We start from the raw sequence: 12,234 nt of genomic DNA, 5'->3' as shown, positions 1-12,234 counted from the left end.
CAGGGCTCCCTGGGCCCCCTCCTGTGGTTGAGCTCTTTCCTGAAGGGAGAGAGGTGACGGTGTTCGGCGCGTGCATTCTCCCAGGTTGTGAACCTGTACCTGAACGCCGGGAGCTGGCATCGAAGCAGGAAGTCTTGAAGGAAGTGGAACACTTTGGAAACCGCAGACTGCCTGGAGATGTCCCCGTAGATTGTAAGTACAGAGAGCCTTGTGCACCGCAGAGCAGAGCGGAAAAGCAGAGGGGACAGGCGGCCGGAGAGAGACGGCACAGGTGCAGTGAGTGTGGGAAAGGCTTTACTCAGAGCTCAGTCCTCGTCCAGCACCGGAGAACCCACACGGGGGAGAAGCCCTACGAGTGCGAAGAATGCGGGAAGACCTTCAGCCAGAGGTCGGGCCTGATCGAGCACCAGCGGAGCCACACCGGAGAGAAACCCTACAAGTGTAAGGAGTGCGGCAAAGCCTTCAGCGCCAGCAACGGCCTCATCAGACACAGGAGGATCCACACAGGGGAGAAGCCGTACGAGTGCGAGGCGTGCGGGAAGGCCTTCCGCCTGAGCTCGTACCTCGCGCAGCACCAGAGGATCCACACCGGGGAGAAGCGCTACCGCTGCCCCGAGTGCGGGAAGGCCTTCAGCCAGAACGCGGGGCTCTTCCAGCACCTGCGCGTGCACACCGGGGAGAAGCCCTACCCGTGCGGCCAGTGCGGCAAGCGCTTCAGCCGGAGAACGCTGCTCGTCAAGCACCAGAGGAGCCACACCGGCGAGCGGCCGTTCGCCTGCGAGCAGTGCGGGAAGGCGTTCGGCCACCACTGCAACCTCGTTCGGCATTTCAGAACCCACACGGTTGCCAAGCTGGCCTCACTCCGTGCACCCCCAGACCCTTGAGTGGGGCCGTCTAAGAAAGGAAGATTTTCGGGCGGCGTATTTTGTTTTTACCAACTTTATTCTGCTTTGGAACGAGGAGCTCGTCTGCAGGCTGGGCTGCGTCTCCACGGTGACTGTGGGTGTGGCAGTTGCCTGGCAGCCTCCTCCTCCCCGTCCCTCGCTTCATTTCTGAGGATTTCCCTAAAAAGGGACCAAAAATTACCTGGAAATAGATTGGTATGGAGGGGCTGTTCTTGAGTGATACTCAACACCGCACAGCTCTGCAGGACTGGTATCTGTGCGTACTCTTCAAAGGCCGGGTAAGTTCAAGGGATATTCAGATGGGAGGCTTTTTCTCCCCCTGTAAAAGTTAACCTTTTTTTTTTTTTTTTTTTTTTTTTTTAAGATTTTGTTTATTTATTTGACAGAGACACAGCGAGAGAGGAAACACAAGCAGGGTGAGTGGGAGAGGGAGAAGCAGGCTTCCTGTGGAGCAGGGAGCCCGATGTGGGGCTCGATTCCAGGACCTGAGATCATGACCTGAGCCAAAGGCAGATGCTTAATAGCTAAGCCACCCAGGCGCCCCAAAAGTTAACATTTTCAATACACTGAAGTGCTGGGAGTAAGACTCCTTGCCTTTTGCATGGGGGACCATCGCCTGGGTCTCCCCAAGGACTGTGGTAGATGATCTGTCCGGTGCGTCCATCGGAAGGGGTGGCAGCATGGCCTTACCCGAGCTGGGACACCTCCATCCTGGCGGTTTGGAGAGGTGAGCCCTTGCTATCCAAGTGCAGGCCATTACCGTATTGAAGGCCTCTGTTTGTTACAGATGATAAGGGGACGCTTGAAAACACACACACTGTAAAACGCTTTCATTCATAGCCTTTCTGCCCACATCACCCCGCCCCCGCCGCAGCCCTTTTGGAGGTTAGTCGGGGGCCCTTGTAGGCAACGTCCTGCGACTCCGTGAGTAGGAGCAGCTGTGGAGACCACCAGGCCTGGGCCTTGAACTGTCTGAGTGACACACGGGCTCTGGCTCCAGACAGTCTGGGTTCAGATCCTGCCCCTCCACGTGTGAGCTGGGCGACTTTGCATGACTTATTCAACCTGTCGTGCAGTCTCCCCCTCTGTACCGGGGGTGATTAACTGTGCCCTTCTCATGGGGCGCTTGAATTAGAGATTTCAGCTATTTTAATTAATAAGAAAGCTAATTTAAACAGATATTAAATTAATGTAAACTTTAAAACATTTACTGCAGCGCTCTGCAGACGTGCGCTCGGATTTATGAAGAGATGGTCCCGTCTGAGGAGCGGAGGAGGAGTTTCTGGGACTGACTAGGGTAGTAAATGTCTCGGCTCATATACTTTCCCCGGCACCAAAATCCGAAGCTGGACTTCCTGAGAGAGGAGATAAAAGTTCAGCTTAGAAGTGTACTGTGCTAAACCTTTATCTTAGGAGTTCATAAAAAGTTAGAAGAGTGCGTGTACATGTGTGTATATTTGGCTTTCCTTAGACTTCAGGGACCACAGCAAACAAAAACTCTTTAATATTCCTTGACTGTTTTATTTGTGAATAGAACAATTAGCTGAATTCACATTATTTGGAATATGTGTCAGATTTTAGAGTAGCTACAAATCAGTTGGGATTTTCTTAAAACAGAGTCTAATTCAGAAGCTCAGAACGGAGGCCAGGAAGCTGGATTTTCGGCCAGCTCCCTGTGCCGCCTCGCCGCTGCTGCTGCTTCCAGAGGCGCTCAGAGCGTCTGCGCCACCCACAGCCCTGAACGCGGATGTGGTGCTTCAGCTGTGCGCGCCTCTTCCCAGCAACAGCCCCCCTTATACCCGCATCCTCCAGGGACAGCAGCATGGAACCCCTGAACCCATGCTCCCCGCGGGCAGGCGAGTGAGCTGCCCCCGAGTGCAGTCGGCCGGTGGGTTTGAGAAACCGCGATAGCTACTTGACCTCTCTCCGAGCGGGACTGGGAGGAGGGGTGGGCGGGGCAGAGGGGCGGCACTGCAGACCCACCGGCCTCCCCCACTGCCCTCCCTGGGGCTGGCCGGCATTCAGGACATGAGGTCTCTGCTGCGGTGTCCTTCCCCGCGGTGGCAGCACAGACCACACTCAGCTCCAGCTCGGGTCTCCGGGCACTCAGCCCCCAGTGCTCAGCCCCCAGTGCTCGCAGCTGCTTCCCTTCTCCCCTCCTCGCTGAGGACCGAGCAGCCAAAAAAGAAGAAGAGCAGAGGGAGGAGAGGCCTCCCCGTGGGGTGGGGGGCGGGGAGAAAGGCCTGAAGGGGCAGTCCTGCCACGAGGAGAAAATTGAAGGGGGAATTTGGGAATGTTTTATTTATTTATTTTTGCGGATTCTCTTTCAGCGATCTGGTTCAAATGTTGCCTGGTGAACTGGGGAGACTGGGGGCTGTGGGGTCTCAACTCAGCACACCCCAAAGATGTCAGCAGAGGCTCTTGGTCTCCTTGTGAGGAAGAATTCAAGGACAGACCTGCAGCACAGCAGATGCGTGTGACACAAACAGGAAAGTTTACTAAAGCAGAGGCCACTCGAGACGTGCGAGCAGGCCGGCTTGAGAGAAAGAGCTGCCTTCCTGAGTTGGAGTTTTACCTTTTAGTTCTTAAGGGAGGGAGATACTCATTATTGGAGGTGGGGATTTCTTGCTAGCAGGATTTTGTGCCTTTTTCTTATTTGACCAGGGGTTTCCAGTCGTGGTGCCATCGTGGGCATGTCTGGTGGGATCCGGCTTCTTGCAGATACTGCCTGGACGGGCCTCTGACTCCCCACAGCTGGCCGTGGCCTCCTCCTTGGGATGTGCTGAGTTGAGACCCCAGGGCCCCTGGTCTCCCCGCTGGCCTCTGGGCATCTGTTTAGAGCCTCATTAACTGCCTGCTCTAACAGTTTCAGTAATATTTGTGAAGAAAACATTAAAGACTCAATTTCTTGGGACGCCTGGGTGGCTCAGTTGGTTGAGCAGCTGCCTTCGGCTCAGGTCATGATCCCAGGGTCCTGGGATCGAGTCCCACATCGGGCTCCTTGCTCAGCAGGGAGACTACTTCTCCTGCTTCTCCTGCCTGCCATTCTGTCTGCCTGTGCTCGCTCGCTCCCTCTCTCTCTCTGATAAATAAATAAAATCTTAAAAAAAAAAATTAAAGACTCAATTTCCAAATATCCCCTTTATTAAAATTAGTCATAAGATAACACTATAATTTATGAATCTATTAATTAGTTATTTTCCATTTTCCAATTAGAACATGGCCTGTTTGGCGCAAAGATACCAAAAGAGACAGCAGAAACAAACCAAATGAAACCCAGAGTGTCTTTGTGAGTGTTCGTTCCTCCCCAGAGTTTGGGGCTTTCCTGATTGCTTAGTCTTACAGCTGGCTTTCTCTCATGGTGTGCACAAAAGATACTCAGACCTGACGGAAGAACCCTACCTGGCCCGTCTGAGACTCAGATTATCTGTAAATTAGGAAGTACTTGCACATAAAAGCGTGTATGCATTGTTCAGAAAGCCTGCCGCGGGTCTCTGTGGGCGGTTGTTGCTTTTCCAGTGGTTTTGAAACATGGTTCCCTGTTCCTTTTAGTCTCCGTTTCATTTGCAGACTACGGCTTGAGTCAGATCTAAGGATATTAGATGTGGATCAAGAGAGTGCTGCACGTGTGTCTCGTATGTGCTTTGGTTTTTCCCAGCAAGGCCCAAGACCACCGAAGGTGCTCAGGACACTGATGGCCTGTCCTTACGTGTGCATCCCCAGACAAACCAATCCTTCGTTGCCTTTGAGGTGGGAAATCCTGTGGGAGAGCTCGGCATCGCGAGAAATATTCTCATACACTTCCGCGAGGCTCTCAGTCTCCTGAAAGCACCACGTGCCTAGAAGGAGCACGTGTCCCTTCTCTTCTCATTTGAATGATTCAGTCTTTCATTTTTCCAGTCAGAAAATTTTATTTCAGCCTTATATCAATAACATCAATTAGTATAACACCAAATTAAGACAAATGACCCATAAACTACCCCCCAGATTAGTCCCACCCACAGAACATGACCAGTAACCCTCAACAGCTGAAGTCAGGGTCAGGTCTGGATGTCCGCAGAGTTCAGTAGGTATACCTGTGAGGGGCCATGCTGGTCCCACGCACCCATTTCCAGACAACCCCCAGGTGTTGGTAGGCAAGTGACTCAGATCCTACAGCTGTGCCAAGAAATGTTGATGCAAAATGAACAAACCTTTTAGAATTTCTTTTAAAAAGGGAGAGTTTTTTATTCAAACCCAAGTGAGGGCTACTGCCCAGAATAGCGTGTGCATGAGGAAGGGAGTGCTCTGGTGAGGGGGCACTTGGTGTAGGGCTAGATTCAGGTTTTTTGTTGTTTTTTTTTAAAGATTTTATTTATTTGTCACAGAGAGAGCGAGCACATGCAGACAGAGTGGCAGGAAGAGACAGAGAGAGAAGCAGGCTCCCTGCTGAGCAAGGAGCCCGATGTGGGACTTGATCCCAGGACGCTGGGCTCATGACCTGAGCTGAAGGCAGAGGCTTAACCAACTGAGCCACCCAGGCGTCCCTAGATTCAGTTTTTACAGAAGTTACAAATCATTAAACAAAGGGCATTTCAGCAACCTGCAGGGCTTGTGTTCCTCTTCTAGTGTCCGCAGGCTGCGCGACGCACAGCAGCCAGGGACGTCCGTCCATGACTTTGTGTTCTGAATGCTCCTTTTGGGTTATTTTCTTCAGGGAGGCAGATGTACAGACTGCTGGGGCTAGAAACAGAGCCCGCGGCCTGAGGTTTGAACGGGTCTTCTGACCTGGGTAAATGTTGGTGTAGAGCTTCCCCAGAGCCCAGGGGCAGCGCCCACACGCAGGGACGGGTGGACACTTGGGGTGCACCTCCCAGCAAAGGGGTCAGGCTGAGGGAAGGGATGAAACAGCCGCCCGCTGAGCTTGTGCACTGACCGCACAGTCGCCCCACGAGAGGAAGGCGCGCGTGGTTCCCGCTGGCCGTCAGAGCCGCGGCCCCGCGTTCCTGCGGCGGATACTCGGCGCGCCGGGAGCCCTTGTCTCCTGTTTCCTGCTCGGTGCGTGGAGAGTTGGCGTCTTGCTCCCGCGCACAGGAGGCCGGAAGACAGCGGTGCGGTGCCCGCGACTCACGGACTCATTCTCGCGGCGTGGAGGGCGGGCAAAGGCCGCGCGGGTCTCTGGCAGGAAGTCCCGTTCTGCGGGGGCGGACGCGGGGCGGGAGGGATTTCTAGGTCTGGGCGGGGCCGCGAGCGCGGAGGCCAGAGAAGCCGGAGCAGCCGCGAAGCCGCCTGCAGAGTGCCCCGCGCCGGGAGGGGGTCGGTGCGGCCTCGGCGGACAGGGTGCGGCGTTCTCGCGGTGCGCGCTCGGCGGGAGCCCCCTTCGGCCGGCGTCAGTGCGGTCTGGGTTCTGCGGTGACGGCGCCGAGCGCGGGGGACCCGGCGAGGTAAGCCCCGCATCTTGGGCCCGGTCCCGATGCTGCTGCTGCCGGTGGCTGGCGCTGCGCTGGCTGCGGACCACGGCCTAAACCCGTGTGCTCCTGAGTCCGCCTCCGGGAGAAGCGCGGCGAGCTCGCGGCGGGACTGGCCCTGGCCCCGGTGAGCGCAGCGTCGGTGGGCCGCGGAGCCCGTGCGCGTCAGGGTGTAGTCCCGAGCACGGCCGCAGGGCGGCGCCCGCCCACCATCCCGGCGCAGGCGCGTCCTCCCCGCCCCGCAGCTCCGAGGCCGCGGAGCCCGTGCGCGTCAGGGTGTAGTCCCGAGCACGGCCGCAGGGCGGCGCCCGCCCACCATCCCGGCGCAGGCGCGTCCTCCCCGCCCCGCTCTTCCGGGCCACGCGGTGAGCAGTCCCGGCCCCGCGCCCACAGTGCACCCGCCTGGCTGATGCGCCTCCCGGTCGTGCGTTGGTTCTGTGGGTCGTCTCGCACTTAGATCTCTTAGGTCACGTCCCTCCCTGGAAGCCTCTGTGTCCACGTAGCCCCGGGGGCCGACTTCTGCTTTTGTTCCCCGGCTTTGTGGGGCAGGTGCGGCCGCAGGTTCTGCCGCGGGGCCGGGGGCTGCGGCCCGCGGTCTCCCGTCGGGTCGGGAAGGCCTCCTGCCGCAGGCCTTAGTCCTGCACCGGGGGCCGGTTGCCGTCCGCGCTGAGCGGCGCGGTCCGGGTCCGTCCCTTCGCTGTGGCTGCCCCGCCGTCCCGCCAACACTGCTCACGGGGCGCCTCTGTCGAAGGCTGATTAACCTCAAGCCGGGGCTTCGTCCCGGGACGCGTGTGACCACGGGGAGCGTGTGCGCGGTGCCGTGTTGTTTCAGTCCCCGCCGTGCGAGTGCGGCCGGAACCCCGGCCTGCCACGCCTCCGAGCCCGCTCGTTCCCGGGTCGCCTCCGCACGGATTTTACCACTATTTGCTCAGGTCTGTGAAGACGACTGCTGGCGTTTTCCCAGGGGTTGTGTCACTGCTATTGTGATGAAGATTCTATTTGGGGCGCCTGGTTCGAGTGTCTGCCTTTGCCGTGGGTCATGATCCCACGTCCTGGGATAGAGGTTTGCGTGCGGCTCCCCGCTGCAGGGAGCCTGCTTCTCCCTCTGCCCTCCTCCCGCTCGTTCTCTCAATCCGTCTCTCTCTCCAATAAGCAAATTTTTTTTTTTTTTTTTTAAGTTGAGAGGTTTTAGTTACTTGAGAGCTCACGCACACAGGCATGCACTGCAGGGTGGGCTGGGAGCGGCAGAGGGAAGGGGAAAATCAAGACTCCCCGCTAAGCAGGGAGCAGGACAGAGGGCTCTGTCCCAGGACCCTGAGATCATGACCTGAGCCGAAGGCAGACACTGATCCGTTTAACCTACTCAGCCACCCAGGCGCCCCACTGGGGTTGCGTTAGATGGGTAGATTGCGTTGGGCAGTATGGACATTTTAAGGATAATTGTTCTCCCACTCCATGAGCATGGCATGTGTCAGATTGTGTCATCACCAGTTTCTTTCACAGTATTTTATAGTTTTGACAGTACAAGTCTTTCACCTCCTTGATTAAGTTTGTCCCTGCGTATTTCATTATATTTGGTGCATCTGTAAATGGGACTTTACTTAATTTCTCTTTTTTAGTTCATTATAAGTGTACAGAAATACAGCAGTTTTTCTGTGTATTGATTGTTTTTTGTGACTTTGTTAGGGTCCGTGATCAAAGGAACGAGACTGATACAAAGCGAACGTCAAACAAAACTTTATTTCGCGCCAAGCATCAAGAATCAAACTGACCGGTCAGGACTATCTCTTACAAAAAGGCAAGGACGATGTTCCCAACAAGGTCACTCCCAAGAAGGCCGCTCCGGACGAGGCTGCTCTAAATGAGGCTGCTCCGCAGATGAAGCCGCTCCATGATCGGAGCCGCTCCCAAGAAGAGGCCACTCCCAAGATGAGGCCGCTGCTCCATGAGGTTGCTCCCCAGACAGGGCCGCTCCCAAGAAGACGCCATTCTGGACAAGACCACTTCCCGGACGAGGCCGCTCCCGACGTCAAAGAGGCAACGATGACAGCGACGATGACAAGGAGGACAACCCGGATGACACAGACTCTGCTCCCCACGATACCACTCTGACAAGGCTGCCACCCAGAGGAAGCCACCGCTGCGGACAAGGCCGCTCGTGGCTCGGGGTGGCGAGGCATTTTGCGGCAATGCTGCTGGCGACTAGGGGCCGTTGACATCTCAGGGCCACTGGCGTCTCGGGACCACTGGCATCCAGGAGCTGCAGGCGTCAGGACCGCTGACCGCTGGGCCGCTGGACCACTGGAGTCTCAGGGCCGCAGTCGTCGTCAAGGGACCACTGACAACTGGACCGCTGGTGTCTGGGCAGCTCGGGGCTGCTGGAAGCTGCACGTGGCTGAAGACTGCAGGTGGCTCGGGGCCGCCGGAGGCGGGGCCTCAGGCGGCTTGAAGCTGCAGGTGGCGGCTCCGGGCCGCTGGAGGCAGGACCGCCGGAGGCTGGAGACTGCCGGCGCAGGGACCGCCGGTGGTGGGACCGCTCGCGGTGGTTATAGCTCTTAGAAGAGCTGTTACAGCTCCTCCACTCCGCGGACTCTTTGCTCCCGTCGACTCTTCCGCTCCCACCGACTCTTCTGCTCCCGTCACAGCTCTCCTCTCTCCTGCTAGCCTCGCACAGCAACCTTTATGCGGTTGGTTGAGCCCCACCCCTATACACGTGGCCAATCGGATCTCAATCCACCCTAGTGGATATATACATGCTGCACCGATTGGACATCTCCACCTGGCCTGCCCCACCCCTACATCCGGGGTCCACAAGCAAGTTCCTCTGGGAGGGGCAGGCCCTTACATTCCCCCCTTTTCTTTGGAGATTAGTCAAATCCTTGACTTCTCAGATACTTCTATCTTATATTAAACATATAAGACTAACATTTTATCGCCCCAATTTTCTTTAGTATAGCAACAATAAACTTACAGTTTTTTTAGTCCATGGTCAGCTGGGTCTGTCGGCTGCTGCTCCCATCTGGGGGGCATCCTTACTTGGCTCGTTTGACGTGACCCGCATGAACCCAGGCCCTAATGCCTTCTACTTTTACTGCCATGGGGGTGGTTAGGATAACAGTAAATTGTCCCTTCCAGCGAGGCTTCAAGTTCCCCACTTGATAGTGACGTATCCAAATCAAGTCCCTGGGATGTGGTTCCTCCACTGTCTCTGTCCCAGTGTGGGCAGTTTGGATCCCTTCTTTTTAAGACAGACTGTAATGCCTGCAGTGACTGGGGTATAGACTGATCAGTCATTTCTGTTAGGGCAACCTCCTGTAGCCTAGGACAGAGCGAAGGAGGGGTCCTCCCAAACATTATTTCAAATGGGGTCACCTTGTTTAAATAGGGTGTACATCGTGCCCTGAGGAGAGCAGAAGGAAGGAGATCCATCCATCCACCGCCAGCCTCCAGAATTAACTTTGTCAAGGTCTCTTCGAGAGTCTGGTTCATTCTCTCTCCTTGCTCAGAGCTCTGGGGCCAGTAGGCACACTGTAGTTTCCAATTAGTGTCCGCGGCCTTGGCCATCTGTAGCGCCTTGGTGAATGCAATCAGCTTTGCTTTTCCACCAAGATCCTGTGTGGCAGGGCTGTCGTCCAGAGTCTTGCAGCCCCTGCATACCTCTTATCATTGACCATGTAACTACTCCCTTCTGTGAACAGAGTCATTTCCACATCCTGGAGGGGAGTGTCTCTGAGATCCGGCCTTATTCCCGTGACTTGGGTTAGGACCTTCCCGCAGTCGTGTGGGTGGTCAGCCAGCACCTCTAGTAGCAACGTGGCTGGATTTAGCACTGCCGGGGGCCGGAAGATCACTTTTTTTCGTTCAGGAGGAGGGCCTGATACCTCATCACTCGGGCATTTGTCATCCACCGGTATGGTGGAGTCCGGAGAAGGCCCTCGATAACGTGGGTGGTGGTCAATATGAGATTTTGACCCAGAGTCAATTTGCATGCATCCTTGACCAGGAGGGCCATGGCAGCAATTATGCAGAAACAAAGGGGGAACCCAGCTGCTACTGGATCTAGTTTCTTGCTAAGATAGGCCACTGGCCTTCACCAAGGCCCCAGAGTCTGAGTCAAAACTCCTTTAGTCAGCCCTGCCTTTTCATCCACATACAAGTGGAAGGGCTTGGTAACATCTGGGATGACCAGTGCCGGGGCACACAGTAAGGCTCTTTGTAATTCCCGAAATGCTCCTTCTGCCTCAGCTGTCCACACTCTACCATAGGGAGTCCTCCCTTAGCCAGTTTGTAGAGAGGTTGTGCCATCTCCGTGGAGGCAGCATCCACAGCCTGCAGTAGCCCACCGTCCCAAAAAATTCCCTCTTGGTGATCAAAGTGAAAGCAACCGGTATTCCCTGGCAGTCTTCCATCCAAGTACTAACCAGGCCCGACCCTGCTTAGCTTCTGAGATCAGATGAGATCCGGCACGTTCAGGGTGGTATGGCCGTAGACAATCATAGGGTTCTTACCTGATATTCTCAGATGAGTGTACGCGACACCCTATGTAACATGGAACCGTCTTCCCCTTGCTGGAGGAAGCTGAACTTTCTCATACCCTACTATTACCTTAATCTGTCCAGGCTTGGTTAGCTACCATATCTCTCTCGTTCACAGTTACGTTGGCCCCCAGCCTTCTTGGGCTACTGATGCCTTGTGGTCATACCCATTCTGTACAAAGGAGGAGGTAGTGGAGGGTTTCTAAGTGCTTGGAACAGAATGATGTTTCAGACAGATGGACATGTCGTTCAAAGATGCAGAGGCTGCAGAGAGCCAGCATATTCAGGAACGTGCCAGCAGCTGCACATGTATCAATCGGGACAGGTCCCTGGCAGCCTCCGATGGCCAAGATTTGAAGCCTTGACTCCCGAGCTCCTCCCATGGGCCCTTGTGTGACCCATCAAGTCCAGACATAAGAGGGACGGGCAGCTCATGGAGCTTTAGAGAGTTGTCTTCCCCTTGGAAGATGGCTTCCTAGACTCAAAGTGGACCCTCAGACTCTCGTTTTTCTAGGTCTGAAAGCCAACACAGAGGTGCTGAGCAGAGCCCAAATTCACTGCACAGAATTTCCCCTGTTCCATCTCCCAGATTCTGGGTGGAGGAGCCCAGAGAGAACAGCTGTGGTCTGCTCTGCCATCGGAGCAGGGCTGTCCCTGGATGCTGTCCTGCTCGCGTCCCTTGCGGGAGCTTAGGAGCGTCTTATCTAAGGTCTGTCCGTATAAACCCTGGACCAGGCTACTCCGTGGAGTAGATGACCGTTATGCCATATGATGCCCTGCAAGATTCAGGGTGCAGTCCATTCAGACTCCATAGCGGAAGCGGTGGAGCCATAGAGATACATTCACACAGTCAGGCACTCTCCAGATTCAAACAGGTTGGACATCCTCCCCTTTGGGTATCCCTGGCTAATGGGAGGTGATCAGTCTCCCCTTCCATTCTTTTACGAATGAATTTAGCTCCGACAGTGGCCTCAGGGCTGTTTTTCTCTCTTTTTACATATCTCCTACTTTTTACATACAGAGTTGCTTTTCTCATTTCCATCAGTCTTAATTGCACTTAACAGAATTTTGTACTCCTAGAAATACCTTAACCTCTACTGAAGACAAAACCAATTGTGAGTTGTTAAAACAGAATTCTTTAGATGGCAAATTTATCAATCAGTTAAGCACAGAATGTGTTCACCAGCAGATTTCAAAAGTACAAACCCAGTTCCAGCAACCAGCGCCCTAGCATTTCATCCCATTTGGTTAGGATCTAGATGTCCAACAAATTTAACTCCATTTGTCATTCAAGCAACCCTTCACAGTTTCAGGTTACCAAAGACTTCAGAAGCCATTTTAACAATT

General features: G+C 55.0%; 1 protein-coding gene and 1 pseudogene across 9 annotated transcripts in view; one reads left to right on the top strand and one right to left on the bottom strand.

Annotated features, from left to right (window-relative positions):
- Window positions 1-3,887, top strand: part of ZSCAN31 (zinc finger and SCAN domain containing 31) — a 32,579-nt gene extending 28,692 nt beyond the window's left edge. For 5 of the 9 annotated variants that reach the window (XR_004284530.1, XR_004284533.1, XR_004284526.1 and 2 more), the window contains exons 4-5: window positions 85-1,183; window positions 2,122-2,612. Coding sequence is in view for 1 of the 9 variants with exons in the window: in XM_032338188.1 (XP_032194079.1) it covers window positions 85-884 (800 nt within the window). In the remaining 8 variants the exon portion in view is untranslated. The other 4 variants (XR_004284529.1, XR_004284528.1, XR_004284532.1 and 1 more) reach the window with 4 other exon arrangements.
- A 6,837-nt stretch (window positions 3,888-10,724) lies between these two features.
- On the bottom strand, window positions 10,725-10,843 carry LOC116589631 (annotated as a pseudogene).
- Window positions 10,844-12,234: the final 1,391 nt, after the last annotated feature.

This window comes from Mustela erminea, chromosome 4 (assembly GCF_009829155.1).
Source record: "Mustela erminea isolate mMusErm1 chromosome 4, mMusErm1.Pri, whole genome shotgun sequence".
Classification (NCBI taxonomy): Eukaryota; Metazoa; Chordata; class Mammalia; order Carnivora; family Mustelidae; genus Mustela; species Mustela erminea.
The sequence above is the reverse complement of the archived record's forward strand: the minus strand, read 5'-3'. Positions and strand labels throughout refer to the sequence as shown.